Source organism: Micromys minutus (assembly GCF_963924665.1).
Source record: "Micromys minutus genome assembly, chromosome: 29".
Lineage (NCBI taxonomy): Eukaryota > Metazoa > Chordata > Mammalia > Rodentia > Muridae > Micromys > Micromys minutus.
The window spans coordinates 23330395-23355375 of NC_137964.1; the positions used below are offsets into that span (position 1 = coordinate 23330395).

The window sequence follows — 24981 nt, forward strand, 5'->3', positions numbered from 1 at the left end:
TGCTGTCTTGTTGCAGTTTTGCTGTGTCAGATGGCTTCAGGTGCTGTAGCTGGAGTCTGTGATGTCTCCGGAGTCCTGGGGGGGGGGACTCTCACACCCGGCACCTCCGCACCTCCGGCACAGAAGACTGCAGGGCAGCCAGGGCTGTGATCACTATCAGTGGAATGTGACCCAGGGACCTAGGGACATGAGGGATCAGTGAGTCACCACCGGATCTTTTTGGGACAGGGTCTGGCTTATTAAGTGTGAATGACTGAAGCATTAATCCCAGTGCTCTGGGAGACAGAGCAGATCTCTCTGAGGCTGAGGACTGTCTGGTTACAAAGTGACAGCCAGGACAGCCAGGGCTATGTAAAGAAACACTCTCACAACCCAAAACAGCCACAATAACAGCAACAAAAGGGATTGTCTTCATCTCTCTTTGCTGTGCTAGAAAGAGCCTGTTCAAAGCACCTTAGAAAGAGGATTTGGGGGGCTGGAGAGATGGCTCAGCGGTTAAGAGCACTGACTGCTCTTCCAGAGGTCCCGAGTTCAAGTCCCAGTAACCACATGGTGGCTCACCACCATCTATAATGAGATCTGGTGCCCTCTCTGTCCTGTAGGCATACATATGGTGGAATGCTGTATGCATAATGAATAAATGTTCAAAAAAAAAAAAAAAGTAAGAAAAAAAAAAAAAGAGCAATTGTTCCCATTCAGCCTGAGGAGGACGGACCATCGGGTGAAGAAAGTCATGATGACTGGATCATGAGACTGGTAGACAGTTGTTTTAGACCAAAGTCAAGAAGTAGAGACCACTGACTTTTGGCACACAACTCCTTCTCTCTGGCAGTCCATGGTGTGGCCCACAGTTCGGGCAGGACTTTCTACCTCCTTAACCTATCAAAATAATCTCTTACGCACAAGGCTGGAGGCTAGCCTATTCTAGATAACCCTTCCCAGGAATACCTGGGAGCTATGATTCAATACCCTAGTCCGGGTGGCTGGGACTCAAGTCCCCCAAATGACCAGGAGCCTTTTAGACCAGGGAGTCAGAGTCTCTTCTTATCCCACAGGGCCAAACTGCCTCCCTGCCCCCTCCCATGGGGACCCCCAGAGCCTCACTAGGAGGAGGCTGCCTACATCCTGCCCCATTTTCAGCTTGTATCCCCGGCCACTCCCTCTGCTCAGAACACTTAGGATTAGGAATAAGATAAGAACACCCAGCAGTCTGCCCTCCTCTCATCCCACCGACCCCTTCAACCCAGATGCCGCATTGACCTGCCTCTGAGAGGAACCTAGATAGCATGGCCACAGCTGGTGACTGTCATCTCACACTTGGGACAGCAGCAGGAAGGATCTTTAGCGGAGGCTAGCCTGGGCTACAGAGTGAGAGACCCTTTCACTCTCAAAACAAAAACATCCAGGCCAAACCAAACCAAACCAACCAGCCAGCTGGTGGCCTGAGGGGACATGAAGCAACTCCTGGTGGAACGGGTGAACAGTGGGCATGTGTCTCCTCCCAGTGGCTTCTCCTCAGCTTTGGGACACCTGGGCCGCAACAAGGAGTGAGTGCATCTCTAGGTTCAATGTAGTATCATTTCTTCTACATCCGATTAGCTGAAACAATGGTCACCCCGTCTGTCTGAGAACGGAGGAGACAACACTGGCTGTAGGCTCATCTGGTGACTGAGAAAATGTCAGAGTGTTGGGAGCCAGAGCCCATTGTCCCTCTGAGTCCCCTTCAGCTCTCCCGGGCTCATGTCCATCCTGAAACTGGAAGGCCAGGAGGCTGCAGGGTGTGTTCTCGAAAGTGTTGGTCATCCAACAGTACTCCAAACCCTTCTAGAATTATCCCCGTGTCCTTAACAGCCTCCGTGATAAAGTAGCTAGACCTTCCTTCAAGAGAACCGGACCACGGACTAGAGACATGGTTTGGCAGTTGACAGCATTGGTTGCTTTCACAGAGGACCCAGGTTCAGAACCCAGCGCCCACACAGTGGCTCACAACTGCCTATAAACTCCGGTTCCAAGGGATCCCAGCCCTCTTCTGGACTCTGTGGGCACTTCACACATGTAGCACACAGATATACATGCACACAGACACACTTATGAGTGAATTAAAAATTACAAAATTTTTGAGAGGGCTGGAGAGATGGCTCAGTGGTTAAGAGCACTGACTGACTGCTCTTCCAGAGGTCCTGAGTTCCAATCCCAGCAACCACATGGTGGCTCACAACCATCTGTAATGGGATCTGATGCCCTCTTCTGGTGTGTTTGATGACAGTCTGACACTGTTTGACAGTGTACTTATATATCATAAAAAAATATTTTTAAAAATAAAGTTTTGAGAAAGAGAGGGACAGAGAGACACATGAGATATGAGAGGAGGGAAATAGGAGAAAGAAGAAAAGAGGGAGAGAAAGAGAGAGAGAGAGAGAGAGAGAGAGAGAGAGAGAGAGAGAGAGAGAGAGAGTGAGAGCCTGAACAAGGAACTAAGTCATTGTCCAGTACTGTCCTTCTGGTCAGGTACAGTTGAGATTCCCTACCTCTTAGTGTCTTTCTAGATTACCAGGGATGGTTTGTAGGGGCCTACATGACCTAAAGCCACGAGGAAATCTTACATTCCTTCTCAATCATCTCGGCCTGCAGCAGAAAGGTTTAACTCAGAACAGCGTCAGCAACGCTTACCCTCATCCTGTGGAAAGAAACGCAGAGTCGCTCTTACAGATGACGCAGGGCCCATGAGATAACGACGGCCAGAAAAGAGGGTTTCAGGCTACCTCTAACGACATAATCCATGGGAGAGGGTTACATGAAATTTTTATTTGTAGGTCTGTGTGCAACTGCACCATGCTGGTGCAGTTCCGGCAGAGGCAAGACGGGGGGCGCCAGTTCTTCCGGAACTGCATTTACAGATGGTTGTAAACTGCCTGGCGTCGGGTGTGGGGGTCCGAACAAGGGTCCTCTGGAAGAACAGAGGGCAATACGTGCTTTTTACCACTGAGCTGTCTTTCTAGCTTTTTTTTTTTTTTTTTTTTTTTTTTGAGATAGTGTCTCTTTATGCAACCCTCCCTGGCTGTCTTGCAACTTACTATGTAAACCGGGCTGACCTCGAACTCAAAGAGATCCACCTACTTCTTGCTTCCCCTGCGCTGTGTTTAAAGTCATGTGGCACCACTGCCTGGCTAACTTCGTTTTTCTTTATAGCTGTGTAGAATTCTATTTTGTTTTGTTCTTCATTCATCTGTTGATGGACAATGAGGTTGATTCCAATCTTTGCTCTAATGAACAAAGTTTGTCTATTCCCCCTCAATCCTCCCCCAGCCAGGGAGGGGAGCCAGGTGGTGTCCTCTTGTCTCCTGCCACCATCTTTGTGGGGGGCCAATCTCCTGTCGGCTGTGTAGCTCCCTCACACAGGCACCCTCATCGGAAAGAGTTCATCTGTGTACTGACCTCACCCAGGAGGAGATAGCACGGGTCCTGAGACCAGGGCAAAGGTGAGGTCTAGCTGGCAGTCTCAGGAAAAGGGAAGTCCCTAAGAGAGGATCACGGAGACACTCGGAGGCAGATCTCTGTGATTCGTACTGTGACAGTGTCAGAGTTACTTGTTTGGTATTGGTTGTTTTTGAGACAGGGTCTTACAATTTAGCCTTCGCTGGAATTCATTAAATAGACCAGGTTACCCTTGAACTTACAGAGACTCACTTACCTCAGTCACCCAAGTGCTGGGATCAAAGGCACGTGTTTCTACATTCTGCTTAATAGTAGGTTTTCTTTGTTTGTTTTTGTTCTTTTTGAGACAGGGTTTCTCTATGTGGCCCTGGCTGTCCTGGAACTTGCTCTGTAGACCAGGCTTGTCGAGAACTTAGAGATCTGCCTGCCTCTGCCTCCTAGGTACTGGGATCAAAGGCACGCACCACCACCTAGCAAACAAGCTAGGCTTTTGATTGTATGTTTAACACTGTTTTTCTAAATATTGTCATTCCCATGTGGAATCCATTTAGGATCTTCTAGTTCACATTTTTTCTTTTCCCAGGTATGCTTGAAGATTTGTTGTAAAAGGTAAGGCACACACACACACACACACACACACACACACACCACATACAACACACACACATCACACACACAATACCACATACATCACATACCTCATACACACAAATACACACCACCATACACACATACACACTGCACATACACCACACGCACACTGCACACACATTCACACCATACACACCACACACATATACTGCATACACACACACTGTCCTTGAATGAATCTGTCTTCTTCAGGGCCACTCTTGGGTCTCTATCTCTTCTGCAGACAGAATCTCATGTTGTAGTCCAGGCTGGCATGGAACTTGTAGCAATCCTCCTGTCTCGGCTCACGCCTGTAATCACAGCTGGCTCGTCCTCTTCTCATTCCTGCTCCTCTGCTCAGTGCTGTAACCTCTTTTCTGTCCTTGGTGTGGTGGGCTGGGTACAGGGTTTAACAGCTTTTCTGGTCCAGGAAGAAGGAAGCCAGACAGAAAGCCCATTGGCTTCCTGCTGAGTGGAGATACATCCAAAGGGAAACAGATAGAGAGAAGGAGATGGCCAGGGTGTGGGGTGCCTGACATCTGAAAGGATAGACAGGAAACAAGTGGTCATTGATATGATGTTTGGGACCCTTCAGGCAGCTGGGGAGAGAAGCATCCAGTAGAGGGGGTGGGGGAGCTGATGTGCAAAGGTCCTGAGGTAGGAACTGGCAGCTTGAGAGACAGGTGTGGCTGCAGCAGAGCGGGGAAGACCTTAGCAATTACAGCAAGGAACTGGACCTTTATTCTGAGGGAGAAGGGGGCCAAAGAAAACATGTGCGTGCGTGCGTGTGTGTGTGTATGTGTGTGTGTGCGCGTGTGAGTGTGTGTGTGATATAATTTCATTTTATATAACATATATTGTATTTTATAATTTTATTTGCATATGGATAACTCATTTAAAGTGTAAGACTGGAGGCATGGTGGCACACATCTCTAATCCCAGCACTCGGGAAGCAGAAGCAGGCAGATCTCAGTGAGTTTGAGACCAGCCAGAGCTCTACAGTGAGACCTTGTTTCACTAGGCAAATGCTCTTTTGGTGAGCCACCCTGCCCTCTTACTACCCTTAGAAATGGGCTCTCACTGAGTTGCTAGGCTCGAACTCTTTCTGAACCTTAGGCTAGCCTTGATCTTATGATCCTTTTGCTTTAACCTCCCGAATAGCTGGCTTGACATACCTGGCTCCTAGCTATATTTTGATTGTGGAAAGCCCTGCACGGAAGGGCCTGCTCTGACAGGGTCGTCTGTACGTGACTAACCCACACTCTCTCTGACCTTGTGCTGGTTAATTCTGTCAGTTTGACACAAACTAGCGTCATATGGGAAGAGGGATCTGCTCCATCAGATTAGCCCGAGGACAAGAGTGTCCTTTTTCTGGATTTATGAGTGATGTGGAAGAGACAAGCTCCTTGTCTGTGGTGCTACTCCTGGTCACATGGTCCTGCGATGTACTAGAAAAAAAAAATTGAGCAAGCCATGAGGAGCAAGCAAGCCAGGAAGCAGCATCCGTCCATGGCTTCTGCTTTAGTTCCTGCTTCCAGGTTCCTGTTATGAGTTCCTGCCTTGGCTTCCCCTAATGACTCTGACTTGTAAGCTAAAAGAAACCAATTCCTCCTTAAGTTGCTTTTGCTCACTGCTTTATCATGACAAGAGAAAGCAAGCTAGGGCAGACATTTCCTGGTGGGCTTCCCCTCCAGGCCTTCTCTGCCACGCAGAATCGATCAACCTTCCTCTCCCCTCCTAGGCCATCCTGTGTTGTCTCCCTGGCTTGCCTCAGCAAGGCCATGGCTCTGACACATGTGCTATCCATCCGGTAATGTCTGATCTCTCGGTGTGTCATCCAATGACAGTGTAGCTTGTCCCCAAAGCCTGGCCCTGGCCTTGGGCTCTCTGAGGTAAGCATCACGCAGCTTTGGACCTTGAAGACTTGGCGACAATGTGGACTGCGTGAGTTGGTCAAGGCAAGTGGGTATGAAGAAAGGGAGGGTGACTGACTGGAGCTTTCAGCTGACTGGCAAACACCCAGGAACACTGGCGTCAGCAGGAGAAAACAACCCAGGGCTGAATGATTTTGTTGAAGGCCCCAAGGAAAATTTATTTTTAATAAGTTTCTTTTATTTTTAATCATCCTCTCTGTGCGTTTGTTTACATGAGTGCCGGTGTAGAGGAGGCCAGAGGTGTCGGATCCCCTGGAGCTGGGGTTAAGGATGGAGGTGAGCTGCCTAACATGGGTAGGCAAACTCCTGCTCTGTGAAAGAGCACCATGTGCCTTCAAGCACTGGAACCATCTGTCCGGCCCCTTTCCGTGAAACTTTATTACTTTTATCAATCTTGAGTCCATGATTAATGAATGAATGAATTCCCTACTAGTTTGCTTAAATGTTTAAAAAGTCTTTTACATTTGTTTATTTTGTTTTATTTTTGAAACAAGGTCTCACTATGTAGTCCTGGCTAAGTAGACCAGGCTGCACTTGCCCTCCCAGAAATCCACCTGCCTCTGCCTACTTAGCATTTAAAAGCATACACCATGGGGGAGGGGGCGTACATCACCAAGCCTGGCTACATGTATTTATCTTGTGTATATGAACCTTGGAGGTCAGAGGTTATCTTGAGGGTGTGAGTTCTTAACTTTAATTCACGGAAGTATCTTGTCAATCGAATGCTTAATTTTGTATCCAGTACCTGCTGGGTGGTTTGCTAGACAGGGTTCTAGGTAGCAGGGGTACATTGATACTCAGAAAGGACCAACTTCCCAGATGGAGAAATAGCTCAGTGGTTAAGAGCACTCTCTCTCAGAGGATCTGAATTTGTTTCTAGGCACCCACACTGTGGCTCCTCACAACTGCCTGAAATTTCAGTTTCGGGAGATTGTCGCTTTCTTCTGGCCTTGTAAAACTGTAAAAATATACAAATTAAAAAAAAAATCGGGCTGGAGAGATATCTCAGCCATCAGTTAAGAGCACTGACTGCTCTTCCAGAGGTCCTGAGTTCAATTCCCAGCAACCACATGGTGGCTCACAACCATCTGTAATGGGATCTGATGCTTTCTTCTGGTGTGTCTGAAGACAGCTACAGTGTACTCACATACATAAAATAAATAAACTTCAAAAAATAAAAATAAACAAATCATAAAAAGCCCTCTCTCTAGAGAGATAAATAAAACCGTTTCAGCTGAACAGAACACGCACTTTCTTTTCTTTCAATTTAAATGTTATTATTTTATTAATTATTATTATTGTGTATGGGGTTGCCATGACACCCAAGTCTTTTCTCCACATTCACCATGGGTTCCTGGATTCCAACTCAGGTCTTCAGGCGCATGTGCCAAGTGTCTTTGCTTGCTGAGCCACCTCCCCAGACCTTTTCTTTGGCTTGAGACAGGAGTTCATGTAGGCCAGGCTGGCCTTGAACTTCTGTTTCTCTTACACCTCCCTCCCAAGTGCTGGGATCACAGGCATGCACCACCATCTCTGTTAAAGATCCCCATTTTCAACAAATTGGGCGTGAAGCCTTTTTTGATGAGTAGGCTTTAGGCTGAGACTTGTGATAGGAGGAGTCAGGCACTGAGGATCTAGAGAATTCCTTCACATGGTGGATCATCACAACTGAAAAACCCAGTCCCATATGTCTGAGGTGACATCAGCTTCCTTTGAACAACCTCCTGCAGACCAGGACCTTAGCTCTCTAGAATGCTGCTGCCCCATTCGATTCCTTCTGGACCACATAGAATGGCTCAGGACCGACATAGGCCACTCCAAAATAACCCAGTACTGACAGTGGGCCACTCCAGCTCCTGTTAAAACCTAAAAGGGCTCCTCTCGGGAACCACCTTCAGCAAACATGTCCTTGAGCACCAAGTAGGTTCTGGAGAGACTTTCAGCCCTGGCCTCCATCGACTGTTTTTTTTTTTTTTTAAAAAAAGATTAGTATATTTATTTCATGTGAGTACACTGTAGCTGTCTTCAGACACACCAGAAGAGGATCTCATTACAGATGGTTGTGAGCCACTATGCAGTTGCTGGGATTTGAACTCAGGACCTCTGGAAGAGCAGTCAGCGTTCTTAACTGCTGAACCATCTTCCCAGGCTAGCTCTAGCCTCCATTAGGAACACAGAGTAGAACCAGAGTCAGAGGAACCTGGTCTGTGAAGTCCTGAGACCCTTAAAGACAGAAGGCACAGACGCAACACAGTTGTCATTCCAAGGACCTGCCCACTTCTGCCTCCTATGTCCACTGAACATCTAGCCTCCTTTCTGCCTTTCTCCTGTGTGTGTCTCTCTCTGTGGGTACACGTATGTGGGTCCCCTGAAAGTGCTGTGTGAGACGGAGTATCCTACTGGGAACCAGGTCTCACTGGTTAGAGAAATCTGGCTGGCCATCCTGCTCCAGGAATCCTCCCTTCCTGTTCCTGCCTCCCCAGCCCTGCCACTACCGGCACAGTTTGTTTTTGCTTTGGACTTACTCGTTTTACGTGTGCAGTTGTCTTTCCTGCCTGTTTGTGCACACTCCTGGTACGCTCAGAGGTCAGAGGAGGGCACTGGATCCTCTGGAACTGAAGTTAAGGATGGTTGTGAGCGGCCATGTGAGTGCTGGGAATTGAACCCCGGTCCAGCTGGTGCTCTTAACCACTGAGCCATGTGTACCGCTGAGCTGTTTCTTCAGGCCTGTGTATCTTATGTGAATATAGGTGTTGGTGACCAGTAACGGGTGTCAGATTCACAAGGCAGGCAAGCAAGCACTCTACTGATGAGGCCCTTTCTCTAGCTTACTCTTGAGCCCATGTGACTGGTGGAATCTGTCAGGGCCTACTAGGTGCTCAGTAAATCCTGACTCTGGTCATATTGCTGAATGAGGTCCCCAAGAGGAGACCTCCTGGGTTTTAACAGGAACTAGGACTGGGTTTTAACAGGCGCAGGACTTGGTTTTCTTAGTTGTGTATCCATCCTTTGTGTCCTGAGTGGGAAGCAGGCCTTGGCCTCACTGAGGAAGTCGTCCTGTGCCTCAGGTTTGTTTTGTTTTGTTTTTGGCTGTAACAAAACATTTTGCATTTAGAGCTAAAGGCTCTGGCTGTGGGCTGGGAATGAGCTAACTGGGCCCTGAGTAGGGCTGGGAAAGCCAGAGTCCTTACCACCCTGCTGGTATCCTGAGTGAGGTTTATGGCCAAAGAACGCATAACTTGAGCTGGTGGCTCTGGGTGATAAGGAAGAGTCAGCAGAGAGCATAGTGACCAGGCAGCCTGATAAGCCCCTGGAACACCTTCCAGGATGGAGTCAGCGGCCCAGCGTGTGTCTGGGGCCTGGAGTTTTGAGTGGAGGGTGTGCTTTAAGGCCTCGAGGGACACGGAATTCTGCGCGAAGGGTGTGCAAAGGTCCCGGGAGACACGGAATTCCGAGGGGAGAGTGTGTCAAGGCCGCGAGGCACACAGGATGGAGGGTGTGCAAAAAGCCCTAAGGGATATGGTATTCCGAGTGGAGGAAAAGCAAAAGGCCCCGAGGGACACGGAATTCTGAGTGGAGGGCGTGCACGGCCCGGAGTGGAGGGGGGCGGCTGACTGCAGCTGATGTAAGTAAAGCAGGGGAGGGGGAGCCATCGGCAGGAGTCGGAAGAGAGAAGAGGTTGCTGGAGCGAGGAGGGGGTAGGGGGTGCAGACGGTGCCAGGGTCTTCTGCCCTCTGTGGAGAGCGCATCGGCTCCCACCTAGACCAGCGAAGAGACCAGGAAGCGTGGAGGAGAGCGCATAGCGGGTATCCAGATCGCGCAAGAGCTTGGAAAGCCCAGCTCAGAAGGGCGTGGTCCCAGCGGAGGCCACGCCCACGCCTCGCCATCCGAGCACCGCCCACTGCCCGCCTTTTCCCACCCCCCGCCGGAATCCCGCGCTGAACTCGGGGGCGGGCTGCCCCGGCCATGGCGCATAAAGCCTCTGGCCACCTGCAGGGTCACTGCAGCGTCGGCCACCTCCAGGCACACACCTTGCTGCTGAGGGAGCCTGGGCTTCTTACATCTCCGTGGCCTCCGTCGCCTCTGTCGCCGTCCCCTTCAGGTCCGGAGCCCCGAGAGCCCCGGCCGCGCACGCGGACATGGGCGGCAGCTCCAGGGCGCGCTGGGTGGCCTTGGGGCTGGGCGCCCTGGGGCTCCTGTGTGCTGCGCTCGGTGTTGTCATGATCCTCATGGTGCCCTCGATGATCAAGCAGCAGGTGCTTAAGGTGAGTGAAGTGTCCTGGGGTGGGGAGGATCGGGACGCAGGGTGGGACGGTGGAGCTACCTTCTCACCACCTGGGAGGCCCAGGCTCACCCCAGAGCCTTGGAGGTCTGAGTCGCTAGCGTCCCAGGGGCCTGATCCTCAATGAAGCAGAAGTGTGACCTGGTTGTCCCTCAGTTTCGACTGCAGTTGTCCGGACCTCCAGCCCTTCAATACACGCTGGGCGGTGACTGTACCCAGTAACCTCAGGGCTATGCGAAGCCCCTGTACATCTGTGAGGCTCCCCCGGGCGCCCAGTTCTCTGGGTGCTCTGCCTGTTTCCTCCCGCCCAGATGCCCCGGAGATGCCCTGGCTCGCCCTCACACTGCCTACCAGTCTCGAGAGTTAAGCAGCTTTCTGCCCCCGCTCTGGCAGAGACAGACACTACTCAGGTCCGCCGAGGGCAGGCAGCCGGGCCTCTCCCTTGATCTCACTCAGCCTTAGGCTCTGTTTTGCCCTTTCAACCAGGGACCGATATTAGGCGGGCGGTGCCGGTCCAGTCACAGACTCTGCCCTGGGATCCGGTGTCCTCCGAATGAGCCCGAAGCTCATTAAGTCCTGGAGATTACCGAGTAATTGTGTTTTCTGAGGCTGAGTTACCACGAAAGGGGAAACGGAGGCTGGCCTTCTGGGAACATCCAGTTAGAACTGGACCTGGGATCCAGAAGGGGCTGTCGTCACAGGATTGACTGACAGCTTTCCTCTTCGCGGGTTTGTTTACTGGGAGTTCAAGAATGGCTTCGTGTACTGTGTCCCATCTCACGCTGAAAGGAAGGAATGAATGAGGGATATTCTCTCTTGGGCTCGCTGCCACCTCCCAGGTCCTGGCTGGTCTTCCGGATGGAGTGGCTTTCCTGGAGTTGTGGTGGGCATTTCTGAGTCCTCTTGGCCACCCTGTCATTTCTATTGCTTTGGATTTTCAACCCTTACACGTGAAGATCCTCTAATCTAGTCATCGTCAAGAAGTCCCAGACTCCCAGGAGTTGCTGTGTCTTGTTGGAGCACCAGAACTGCCCTGGGCCTTTCTGTTAGGTCTGGCAAAGTTGCTGGGTGACAGCCTTGTCTCAGTGGCAGCCTGTGGTTTCAGTAAGAACCATGTGTACTTCGCACGTGGACTGGGCTTCCTGCTTAGCCAGACTGTAGTGGGTAGAGTGAACGAGTGGGCAGGTCTCCCCTGTTATTCTATTTTGAGGGCGGGGTGAGGGGCAATCTGAACTGGTTTCTTCCCCAAATTCCTTTCTGGACTGTTTTCTTTTTTGGGTTGCACAGAGACTATGAATGTCGGGAGTGGGGTGAGGTGTGTGGGTGTGTGTGTTAGCGATGGTACTGCGCATGCCTGTTCCATCAGTCAGGGTCCCATCTGCCCCGTGCTTGAGAAAGGAAAACCATGTCTGGCTGAGTTGTCCCATAACTGGAAGCTTGGAACTTTAGGTTTGAGCGAACGGCTTCCAGAACCCTACCTACGAAAATCCCAAAGGCGATTGGTTGAGGGCTGAGTGGTGTGAAGGAAGGAAGACAGAAAGACACGCCTAGCCCAAGACAGTCTCTTTTTAGAGGCCCTGGCTGGAGCGGAGCAGACCTCTTGAGGGAGAAAAAAAGCTTACTTCAGGGGATGGCTGGAGGGTGGCAGTGGAGGGGAGCAGGGAGGGACCCTGGAGTTGACTTTGGACACTTTCATTCTGTGCTACTTGAATGAAAGCCTTGTCTTTTAAATTTTCACTTTTTTTTTTTTTTTTTTTTTAGTTAAAGAAGTTTATGTATAAAAGGCAGGAATACTTGGTGGTTGTTTAAGGAAAAATATCAGGACTGGGGGCGTAGCTCATTGATAGAGGACTTACTCAGCATACAGCAGGCCTTGGGTTTCAACACACACACACACACACACACACACACACACACACACAGAGAGAGAGAGAGAGAGAGAGACAGAGACAAAGACAGAGAGACACAGAGAATTTGCTCTTATTTTCTTCTGATATTGCCATTTCTTAATATAAACATATTTGTGTGTGTGTGTGTGTGTGTGTGTGTGTGTGTGTGTGTAAGTCGGCTGATCTCCTCCCTTACACATAGATAGGGTCTCTTGATGACCCAGACAGCCATCCCTCTGTCTGGGTTAATAGGTGCACTCTCTATGATGCCCGGTATTGTATGTGCTGCTGGGACTTTGAGCTCAGGCCCTCACGTTTGCCTAATAAGTGCTTTGCCCACTGAGCCACCTCCGAAGCTCTAGTGAACATCTTTTATAAAACCTGAGCGGGATAGTATGTGCTTTTCTTTTTTCCTTCCTCTCTTCTTTCCTTTCCTTTCTCTTGAAGGTTATATATGGTCTCACTATATAACCCAGGAACTCACTGCGTAGCCCAAGATGGCCCCAAACTCACAGAGATTCCCCCTACCTCTGCCTCTTGCTTGTTAGGATTAAAGGTGTGTGCTACCATGCCTGGCTTAAAAGTATGTTTTTTCTGTTCAGTGTTAGCTCTCAAAGGTGTGTGTGTGTGTGTGTGTGTGTGTGTGTGTGTGTGTGTGTGTGTGCACGCGCACATGCCCATGCACCTGTATGGATAGGTTTACCACACGTGTCTAGATCAGAGGTTAATGTGGAGGGTCTTCCTCAGCGTCTCCACCTTATTTATTTATTTATTTATTTATTTATTTATTTTGAGGCAGGCTCTCTCATTAGACATGAGGTGTACCTTCTCACTGTATGCTGTACAGCTGGTTCCTGGGGTCTGGCTCTCTCCACCTGTCCTAGTGCTGGGGTTTTAGACATAAACCAGATGTGCTCCACATTTTTTTTTTTTTTGAGACAAGGCTACTGCATGGCCATGGCTGTCCTAGGACTCCCTCTGTAGACCCCGCTCTCCCTGCTTCCCAAGTGCTGAGACTAAAGGCATAGGCTACCACCCCTGGCTCTGCGTTGAGCTTTTGTTTGGGTTCTGAGAATCTTCTAGGAAGCACTTTACCTACTGGGCGACCTTCCTGGTCCTGTTCAAGGTTTTTGCTTGACTGGGGGAGCATGTCAACCTGTTACTACTGTCCCCCCCCCCCCGCTTTACTGTGTTGGTGTTCCTTTGTTTATCTGTTCCTCTGTTTACTGGCCATGTCTTCATTTCAGGATACAGAGAACACCTGTGTGAGTCTAGGAATACTTGCATGGTGTGATTGATCCTTAGCCTGTGGACACATAGGTGCGTTTTTTGTATTTTGCTTCTCTCTTCTATACTCACAGTTTTGGGACCATCTGCTTTGATGGAGTTTAGAAATAGCCCTTCCTTTCTAAACCCCATCATCCTCTTTGGCTATCGGCGATTCACATTTTGATCCACATCTTCAGCGCCACAAGGTTAGGAAGGAGCATGATACAAATGTAGGTGAGAGTTTTCAGAGCTTAGGGGCTCAGGCCTACTGTACCATGTGCTAGCTGGAGCCCGTTCATCACTCGGAGAGCCAAGCTTTCTCCCAGCATTGAGACAAGGGGTCAGATATGGTTTGCTCCCCCTGAGGGATTAGCAAGTTACAAAGGAGATTACAAGCGGCCTTTGGAAATGTCCTGTGAACTTGCCTGCTTCTGGTCTCAATCTAACCACAGCGTTGTGAAACAGGCCGAGGCTGCGAATTCTTCCTTTCTACAGATAAGCGATCTGGGCCATAGCAAAGGTCGGCAGCTAGTTATTAAGTATGGCTTGTAGTGGGTTGGGAGGGACTTCAAGCGGCCATGCTAGATTTACCCTCCATAGGCAAGTAGGGAGTAAGCAGAAGCCCCTTCTCTCTGTCCAGTGAGCTGCTGGGAGACAAAGGTCTGTTAAAGTCCCTCCTACCGGGTGTCTTGCCTGTCATCCCAGCTACTTGGAAACCGAGGGCAGGAGGAATGGCTATTCAAAGCCGGAGGAAGTTCAAAGTTGGCTGGGGTTACACAGGAAGTTCAAGGCAACTTAGTGAGACCCTCCCCATCTTTATATAAACTTAAGACATAAGCTAGATGCTCATTAATGCACACTTTTAATCACAGCGCTCTTGAGGGCAGAGGCAGACAGATCTCCGAGTCACATCGAGTGTCTGGACGGCCAGGGCTACATAGAGAGACCCTGCCTCATAAATAAATCCCCAGCACTGCAAAACATAAAGGAAAACACACACACACACACACACACACACACACACACACACACACACACACACCTCAGCCAGTCTGGTGGCGGTGGCACACACCCTTAATCCCAACACCCCGGAGCCAGAGCCAGAGTGAGCCCTGTGACAGCCAGGGTTACACAGAGGAACCCTGTCTGAAAACAAACCAAATCAGCCGAACAAACCCAAACTGACAAGAACAACAGCAAAACCCTAACAGGGTTCTGTGTTTTTAACAGTCAGTGCCGTGACAATTTAGAAAAGGGTACGGAAGGGTTTGCACCAGACCCATAAGGTAGATGATGCTGACTCCATGATTCTCTGGACGTTGCTGTTTTATTTTATGTGCATGGGTGTTTTGCCTGCATGCACATCTGTGTGTGCAGTGCCCTTGTTGAAGACCAGACGGGACATTGGATCTTCCAGAACTGGATTTACAGATGGTTGTGAGCCACCATGTGGGTGCCAGGAATTTCATGAGCCCGGGTTCACTATTAAAGCAGTCAGTGCTCTTAACCACTGAGCCTTCTCTCCAAACCACCATGATTCTTTTTGTAAAATATTATATGTATGTATTTGTCAGTGTGTGAGTGGAGGGGGTTGTGCCACAACATGCCTGTGCAGGTCATGGAACAACTTTGAGAAGTCAGTATTCTCCTCCTATGGGGGTCCCAGGGATCGAACTCATGTCATCAGGCTTGGCAGCAAGCATCTTTCCCTGCCGAGCCCTCTCTCTGACTCCAGTGGTTATTATTTTGTTTGTAGTTCATTAAGGTAAAGTCTCGTTGTGTTCCTCAGACTTTGTTTGAAATTCTCCAGCCTCAGCTTCCTGAGTCCTGGGGTAACACATCTGTGCTAACTCATCCAACCTCTCTAAAAAACAAAAATGAGAGTGTATCCATATGTTATAAATTGCACTAAAAATGACAAATGGTTTCCACAGCACTGTTCATCTTTGAAGGAAGTCAAGACAGGAATGCCAACAAGGCAGGGGCTGATGCAGAGGCCACAGAGGGGTGCCTTTTTCCCTTTCCAGCTTTCTTTTCCTGGCTTGCTCAGCCTGCTTTCTTACAGAACCCATGACCCCCAGCCCTGGGATGGCCCCGCCCACAATGGGCTGGACTTTCCCCCATCAATCATTAGTTAAGAAAATGCTCCACAGGCGGGACAGCCCAATCTTATGGAGGAATTTTTCTTAATTGAGGTTCTCTCCTCTCAGATGACAATAGCCTGTGTCAAGTTGACATAAAACTAGCCCACACAGGCAGCATAGTAACACAGGTCCTTGTCAGTTAAGGGAACAGCTGAAGATAGTAACTGTCCGGTGACTTTCTTCAAGTGTGTGTGAGCATCACTCGGAGGCAAACCCATCAGCACTGGGACCCCCGTGTGTCTCATCTAGAACCCAGCCTGGCACGCAGCTTGCTCAGCCACAGGGCCACCACCTTCAACAGAGGGCCTCATAATCTTTTCCCATGTCCGAGATTGAGTTAGTTCTGTCCTGATGTGAGTTTTCCTGTTGAACTGTGCTTGAACTGTCCATCTGCTGATGCCTTCCTCCTTTGTCCCATTTGTCCCCTAGGTGTACAGCTGCCCCTACCTGCTCGGTTCTTTCTGCTACTTCCTGCCACCCCATACTTGGTTCACCAGCATCTTAACTTCACACCCTTGAGGTCTCATCCTTTATGATTCCTCCCTCCCCATGGCCTTGCTGCCTACTTGGACCCATGTGGTAGTCTTGTTCTGCTTTTCTCTGGAGGGATGGTGTCCACCCTGCTCAGACTCTCTGACATTCTCCGTCTTTTCCCTAGTGAACCCCAAATTCCTCTCAGCAGCTTGAAGGTCCCCAATCTGTTTCTCTTTCCCTCCCTCAATTCAGCCACCCTCCCCATGCTCTTGGTTTGAACCCACTAGATCTATTCCCACTTCAGAGGCTCCGGCATGTCCCTCTGCTGGCACACGTCTTTAATCCCAGCACTTAGAAAGCAGAGAGGTAGGTGGAGTTCTAAGTTCGAAGCCAGCCTGGTTTACAGAGTGAGGTTTGTGACAGCCAGGGCTACACGGAGAAACCCTGTCTCAATAAAAGGGGGGGGATTTATTTATTATTTTCAGTGTTTTGTCCATATGTCACATGTGTGTGGTGCTTGAGGAGAGTCAAAAGAGGTGTCAAGACCCCCTGGAACTGGACTGCAATCTGTCAGGTGGGTGCTGGGAACTGAACCCAGGATTCTTTACAGGGGCAACCAGTGCTAGTAAACCTCTGAGCCATCCCTCCAGACCACCATCCTTATTCTGTCCCAGGCCTGGATATGGTTCTTTCCCCCAACAAGAAATTGGCCAGCCAGGGGAGGGGCTGGGGAGCTGACTGGGATGCTGGTCAATAGCTGTCTACCCCCGCTCCCCTCGCTTCTATTCTGGTCCCTTCTCCCACAACTCCTTACAGAGTCCAGGGACCTCTCAGGAGTTGGGCTAGCCTGGGATATCTACACCCTTCCTGAGTTGTTTTGTGACCTTTTGCAGAGCTCCTTGGCCTGGCAGTGGAAAGTGGCCCTGAAGGCAGATAGCAGCTTGTAGACACTGTGTTACACTTTTATTTAGTTTCTCAGCCTCAGCTCCTTTTTCTTTAGTGTCTAAATGGTTACAGTTGCTTTCTGCTTCTTGGTGTTCCTCTATGAGTGTCTGATGTTACTCAGAACCTTTTCTTTAGTATCTAAACCGCTACAGTTGCTTTCTGCTGCGTCTAGAGACACAAGCACAAAGAGAGATTAAGTAAAACTTGTCCAGTGGTGTCCTACGTCTCCCCACTCCCACCCCCACCCCAGATTTAGGTGACAAAACCAAGATGTAGCTTTTGCTAAAAGATTATAACCCTCTAATAGTTGGCCTTGACTGGAGAGTCACAAGGCCACCCTGGTCCTTCCTTTCTTCTTTTCCCTTCCTTGGTTAGTGTTCCATTGATCTGCATGGCCAGCGGGTGTATTCTAGGCTTTTCTCCCTCAAGAGAAGGCTGCAGGTCCAGAACCCCTTGGTACCTCCTCTGGAGGACTCTAAGTGAGAAGATCTGCTTTTCCCCCAGGTTTTGCCACCCTGGGACCTTGAGGTCAAGGCCTGCCTGGGCTACCACAGGCTGCTCCCCAAGTGGGATCTGGGGCCCCTAATGTCAGGATGGTTGTCCCTGTAGGTTCCCTGTTCTCCCGGCCCTGGGTAGGGAATGCTTGGGTGTGCTGGGATTTCTTCTGTTTTCTTTCTCTTTCCTGATGCCTGGTTTCCGGTTCCGATGGCTTCCAGTCCCCCTGGCATGTGCGGAACTATTTTAGTTCCCCTCTGGGCCGCTGTGGCTATAGACTAGCTATTTTTAGTTCCAATCGTTTATTTCTGTTTTCTTCTGGCTCCTCGTACACCCACAAGCCCTCATAACTTCAGTGTGTGTGTCTGTTGCTATACACACCTTTTGGTGTGGGTCCACATAACAGTGTTCCCAGGTGTATGGTTCAGTGCCGACCTATATGGACAGGAGTGTTTCTGTGTACCACGTGAGTTGTAACCCATCCACATGAGAATGCAGGCACATGGGGTCATTGGGCACACATAGACACATGCACACATGTGCTGATGTGTGTTCCCGTGTGTGTGTGTGTGTCAGAGGGCAGGGGATGTGGCTCCGTGACAGAATGATGGCCTAGCAGGTGCAAGCCACTGGGCTCCAACCTTAGCACTGCAGAAGACAAAAGGAACCGTTGGCTCTGTGTGGTGACTGTATGCAGGAGTTTGGTACTCCCAACTGGCATTTTGAAGCCAGACTCTCCTTTTTTCATTCCTGGAAGGACCCTGGAACTCTTCCTGGAAGGATGGACTCTTTGCTGTCTTCCCACAGTGACTCACCCTGATTCCCTCCAATTCTAAGAGTTCGGCTACCAAGAATCCTGTTCTCTGGCCTTGGATCTCAGCAGCAGACTCCGGAGAGGCCACTTGGCTCTCTGCAGACCTTATCCTATGTGCATCTTGGCTCTTTGGTTTGACCCAGGCTGCCAGCTCTGTGGCCTTCTGTGGCTTGTAGGGTATACAGAGGAGTGTTCAAATATCCTTCATTGGCCAGCAAAAGAGAGGTCCCAGCCCACTGTGAACCCCTCCTAGTTTGCCACTGGATGCTTGACATTTCCTGTCTTAGGACCCATGAGTTCAGCTGAGCCTTCTGAATAAATAGAGAGAGAGAGAGAGAGAGGGAGAGAGAGAGAGAGAGAACATGGCTCCTTTTAGGAATGGTGGAGGTTTATTGTAGATAAAAGGGAGAACATAGAGGCAGAGGTCTCTGGAAGAGTCCAGCGTGGACATGACCCTGAGCTATGTGAGGAGAGGGGGAAGGGAAAAGGAGAGGAGAGAGGGGAAGCAGGAAGCAGGTGTAGCTGCCAAGAGGGATGCTGAAGGATGCTGGGAGAAGCTGGCAGCCAGGTCCGCTTTGATATGTAAATAGGCACCTAAGCCGTCCGTCCGTGCTGGGTTTGGAACTTAATACCTTCAGTTCTGGATCCAGAGCCTCAATTTAGTTTGAGGAGGATTTAGCCTGACAGGCTTGGGTGTGGGTGGGGCTCTGCCAAAAATAGAAACCCGTCCAGAGGCTGAAGCAGGGGGATTGCTAATTCTAGGCCAGCCTGGGCTACAGTGTGACAGGCTTCAAAAAAAAAAAAAAAAAAAAAAAAAGTCCATAAAAATGAAAAACCAGAAAACAAAGACACGTGACCCTTTTACCTCTGTCCTCTCCCTCCCTCACTGGTGGCCTTGGCCTCCACTGGCCCAGGGCCGGGTCAGGCCAGGCTGTGCTGCAAACAGAAACAAAAAGCCAGGTTTGGCTCAGCCCAGTAGCTACTGAGGGCTGAGTTTCACCCCTCTCCTCAGACCTGGGCCTTTCTGGTCTCTCCCAGCTCCCCACCCCCATCTCTGCTTTGCGATCTTCTGCCGCCGCCGCCGCCTGGGGAGGGGAAGGAATAGGAGTGGCCTGACCCTTGTTTGCTTCCTGGCATTTCAATAAAGTTCCTTCCACCCTCTCTGGAAGCATCTAGAAGGGCTCTTGGGCCTCTTTGGCTGTGGGTTGTCTTCATGGTTCTTGCTGGGCAGGGGTGTCTTTCTCCTGAGTACTCACCGTTGGTGGCCTCAGCCCTATTCTGGTGGAATATGTCCATGTCCAGGCCCAAGTTCCTGCTCAACCCCAAACTGTCCCCCCTGGGCCTTAACGTTTCTCATGAACTCCATCTCAAAGGAGGACTCTGGTGTGCCAGGGTGGCTCACCTTGTCCCAACCTTCCTCTTCACCTCCAGGTCTGTCCCCTTTCACCTTCCTGGTTAGCTTGGCTAGTGGTCTTCTGTCCTGTGGCTGCAAGCTAAGACCTTGGGGGCGGCCTTCCTGAGGCTGGTGACTGTCACCATATCTTTTTTTTCTGGATCCTTGAACTCCTTTCCTTTGTCTCTGTGTTCCTCCCAGATCCCAGTACAGGAGGCAGAAAGAGACCCTGTGTCCTTCCCATGTCGTCATGAAGCCTGTATCCTGCCCTCTGATACCGTCACCTACAGTTCCTCTTGTGCATGGGCTAGCTCTGTGGTCTTATGCCTGACATTTCCCAGTGAGAGCCCGTTGAGGTTGATTCAGACCCAATACACTGTACTATTTACATGTCCATCGGGTTTTTTTTTTTTCCTTCTGCCACGTTGTCCCCATAGGGAGTCCCCAGGCTCAGGAGGGCAAGGACCTCTGTGGTGTTTGTTCTTTGTCCTCAATGTTGGAACTGATGCCTGACACTGGGCCTTGGATTCCCAAATGTTTACCCAAAGTGGACAGGTCGAATCACAGGGTGTTCTGGGGCCCTTGGCACTATGAAGTCCCACGCCAGGCTAGACCACAGGTGCCTTGGTGCTAACTGTCCTACCATGGCTGATCTGGCAGTTTCTCCTGTCACTGACAGAATGCTCCTTAGAAGACACAAGTGCTTTGGTTTAAAGCTGTTTCTGGTTCCAGGTAGGTGAGATGATGTGGATTTGATTCCCAGAACCTACGTCAAAAAAGCTGGCAGTTCCAGCCCTGGGAAGGCAGAGACAGGAGAATTCATGGGGCTCTTGTAATCCATTCCCACAATGCAATTGGGGAGCCCCAGGCTTTGGAGAGAGCCCATCTTATAAAAAATAAAGATGGATAGATAGTGCTTGAGATATCATACCTGAGGTTGGATTGGCCTCTGGCCTCTACATCTACACACAGAGAGAAAGAGAGAGACACAGAGAGAGAAACAGACACAGACACACAGAGATACAGAGACAGACACACACACAAACATACACAGAGAGACAGACACACACACAGAGACAAGCACACACACCACAGAAACACATACATACAGAGACAGACAGACACATACACACAAACACACACTCCACAAACACCCCCACACAGAGACATACACACACAGACAAGCACACATGCCCACAGAAACACACACATGCAGAGACAGACAGACATACACATAAACACACATAAACACACACATTCCATAAACACCCCCCACAGAGACACACACATACACACACAGACATAGAGACAGACAGACATATACACAGAGACACACACATACACACACAGACATAGAGACAGACAGACATATACACAGAGACACACACATACAGAGACAGACAGACAGACACACTGAGGCACACACATACAAAGACAGACACAAACACACACACACAGACACCACCCCCCACACACTTGAGTGTGTGCTCAAGCGCACACACACGAACTCCTCCACCCTCATCCCCACCCCCACCCATCAGGCCTTTCCTCACAGGCTCCTGCCTGTCTGGCCAGTCAGCGTTTCTGCTGCTCTAACCCCCACAGGTCTTTCTTCTTCTCCAGCCTCGCATGTGCAGTTCCTTCTGCCCAATGCTCTCCCCTTGGCTCTTTTACTCAGTTCCTCTCCTGTGTTTCAAAATAAATGACATTTATTTGTATTTTGGGGTGCTTGGGAGAGACACTCACACTAGACAAGTCTGTCACCAATCAACACCCGAATCCTGCAAGTGGGATGCTTCTGAAGACACTTCCTGGTCACGAGCTTCCTTCACCTCCCTTGACCTTTGGAAGCTTCCTTACACCCACCTCCAGCGAGCTCATTCGTTTGGTTGATGTCCTACCAGGATAGGGACCCAGTGTGTTTCACACACAGCTTTACTCCACAGTGGTGACCTGGCTGGGGTCGGACCCCAGCAGCCCTGATATCACAAGCCTCACTGCCTGACTCTGCTCCATTTTGTGGGGGCTGTGGCTAAGTCACAGACCTTTGCTATGCCTCTGTCTCCTGGGGGCTGCTTCCCGAAGTCACTGGGTAAGTTGGTGTTCATATGTCCCAGACCACAGGCAGTGGCCCGAGTCCCTAGAAAATGACCATAGATCCAGGGTCTGAGTCGCTACATGTTTTCTCATCGTGACTCCGGCAACTTCTCTCTGGTGTCTGTGCCAGGGCACCGACCCTACACACGCTGCTGACTTCCCCCGAGTGACCTCTTCCTGTCCCACTGCAAAGGCCGTGGACCGGGAGGAGGAGACCCAGTTCTCAGCGAGGTCATCAGGACTGCTGTGGGCGGTAGATAAATAAACCACACCTGTCTTAGCCAAGGGCAGGAGAGACCATGAGGTGGGGTGCGAGCGGGCTTGGGATGCACAGCCTTCGGGAGTGAAGGGGAGTCTTCAGCATGCGCCTTGTACACTCCTCTGCAGCCGGCGAGCCTAGGTTTATGAATAAAGCAGAGTTACTTCCTCCCCTGAGTTCCCGACAACCAGTACCAGTGTGGGATGGAGGGGACAACTGCTTTCTCCTGCCAGTGATCTATGTCACAGGGCCGGGGAGGTGCGGCCCGCAGGTGCGAGAACAAAATAAACTGGGTGCCATTACACACCTGTAATCCTAGCATTCCAGAGGCGAAAACAAGAGAATGGGAGTTCAGTCATCCTCACGACGACGGAGGGAACCTGAGGCCAGTCCTGGCTAAAGAGGCTGTCTCAAGGCCTCAGTGGGTAAAGATGCTTGCCACCAAGCCTGTTGATTGCGGTTCCATCTTGGGACCCACACAGTGGAGGAAGAGAGAAGACTCTTTCAGGTTGTCCTCTGCCCTCCGTGCATGCACCAGGGCACATTCAGACTCCTCAAGCATACCCTCAAATAACAAAACGCAAAACAAGAACAAAAGCAAAGCAATGGCGTGAAGGGCTGGGAGGCGGGGCCTGAGACTGTCCATTGCCTCTGATTGGCTTGGGTCCATGCTCATCTTTGGGCCACTCACTCTCTGAGGCAGGGGGCGGGGAGGGGGGAGGGGACCGAGCGATGTCCTGTGGCTCGATTAGAGAGGCAAGGGAGACAGGTAGCCCCAGTGGGGAGAGAACTCTTAGCCCCGAGTTAGCACCGGATCACCCCAGGTTCCGCTCGCTGCCTCTCGTGTATGTACATGGATGCTTTCTTTGACATTGACTCCAGGCATTTTTGAGTGTGGAGGCAGCTCCGCAGGGTAAATCTCATAAATCTTAGGTGGTTGGGTCTATGGGTTTCTCTCCTTTTATTTCCTCCTCATCCTCATTGTCATTTTGGTTTTTTGAAGCAGGGTTTCTCTATGTAGTCCTGGCTGTCCTGGAACTCACTTTGTAGACCAGGCTGGCCTCGAACTCACAGAGATTCATCTGCGCCTCTACCTACCTCCTGATTGTTAGGATTAGAGTATTCCACTACGCCCATCATTTCTCCTCCTCTTCCTCCTCATTATTATTATTATTATTAGTAGTAGTAGTAGTAGTAGAAGTAGTAGTAGTAGCAGTAGTGGTAGTAGTAGTCAGGGGCTCACATTGTACCCCAGTCTAGCCTCACACTTTTGGCCTGCTTCCCAAATCCTGGGACTATAGGCATGTGCCACCGTGCCTGGCCCATCTTTTATTTGTCAAAATCCCACGTGTTTGTTTATTCGTGTGTATGTGGGGGGGTGGGGAGGTTAGATGTGGAAGATGTGCAAGAGTCACTTTTTTTCTTCTATCATTATGTATGGGGTTGAACTCAGGCAGGCTGGACTGCTAGGGTTTTACTGGCTGAGCCATCTCTCCCACCCACCCATTTTGTTGTTGTTGTTTGTTTGTTTGTATTGTTTTTGTTTCTTGAGACCCGGTTTCTCTGCCTAGCCCTGGCTGTCCTCAAACTCAACCAGGCTGGCCTCGAACTCACAGAGATCCGTGTGCCTCTGCCTCCCAAGCACTGGGATTAAAGGAGCGCCACCACCGTCCAGTTTAGCTCCTGTGTTCTATTTTCTCTTGAAGAACCCAGAGCTCAGAGGAAGCTGTGATCTGTTCGAGGCCATGGTTGGGAACCAGTGCTGGCTGGTTGTGGGCCAGGTCGACTGTTTCAGGCTGGCCGGGGAAGGGGGATGCTGGGCCTAGGAAAAGGGAAGGTCTGGGTAAGTGAGGGGTAGCCAAGCTATTTTATGGTGATCTCCCTGCTCCCACCTACCTTTTCTTTGTTCTCATTGACTGTAGGAGTGGGAGGAGGTGTTTTGATAAAGGAGGAGAGATGTCAGGGCCGGGTATACCAAAGTTCAAGCTCCATGTGCCTTCCCTGAGGCCCTGAGTGTGCCCTAGGATGTAAAGAGTGGGAAGAAGTCAGAGTCTCTGTGCCCTTCATTACACTCGGCACCAGGCTCAGATGCGGAGGAGCTGATCTGTTCTGGACATGTTCTGCAATGTGGTTCAGGAGTCAGCGTAGAGCCCCAGACAAAGCAGCTGTTGGCTCTTACCCAAGACCCTGGGGCGTGCCATGCCATCTTGGGACAGTGTGGGGATTGCAGGTGAGCTTCTGCGAGCGTCTCTTTCTAAGCTGAGCTTTGTCTGGGCACCCACCTGCTTGCCAGAGAGGAGAGCTGGTAGGTGAGCCTGGAGGGTGGCTGCCAAGGTTGTAAACCAGTTGGAAAGTCTCTGGGCTTGGCGCTTGGGTGGGGGGGTGGCGAAACAAATTTGAACCCCGGCTCTGCCAATTCCCTGTTGGGTAACGTCGGGCAAGTGCCTTAATTTCTCTGAGCCTTTTCACCATGTTCTCAGTAGTGTCCTGGGTCTGAGGACGTAATACCTGTTAAGCAGCTAGTATAACAAGCTGCCAAGTACCGTTCACCATGCTGACACACACGTCCTTGGGGGCCCATCATGGGTGCTAGCAACAGAATTCTCTTTTGCTGCTCTGAGTTGTCGCTAGGCATGCCCAGTTCTCCCACCAGCCTTAGACTGGGTGGTGATGTCTCAGGCTCATTCTTCAGTTGTCTAAGTACCTTGCAGTCTAACCTGGCCCTGCCATGCCCGGTACCCTCAGCCTTGGGCTGTTCTCCCATATCTAGGTTTTTTTTTTTTTTTTTAAATGATTGTTTTGGAAAAATCGCCGACAAAGGACAGTTGGTCACATTGGCGCTCACCCAAACCTCTTGGCCCTGCAGAGGATATGTGCAGACCTCTGCTAGAGTCAAGGACGCTTGCCTTCCTGCCCACAGT

The 24981-nt window shown here is 50.4% G+C and overlaps 1 protein-coding gene across 4 annotated transcripts in view; it reads left to right on the forward strand.

The window, feature by feature from the left end:
- Window positions 1–9975: 9975 nt before the first annotated feature.
- SCARB1 (scavenger receptor class B member 1) overlaps window positions 9976–24981 on the forward strand; it is a gene marked incomplete at its 3' end in the record, with an annotated part of 62723 nt that continues 47717 nt past the window's right edge. For all 4 annotated transcript variants that reach the window (XM_080941364.1, XM_080941362.1, XM_080941363.1 and 1 more), the window contains exon 1: window positions 9976–10264. In XM_080941364.1, coding sequence (XP_080797490.1) covers window positions 10139–10264 — 126 coding nt within the window. In that variant the 5' untranslated portion in view covers window positions 9976–10138. The remainder of the gene's footprint in view (window positions 10265–24981) is intronic.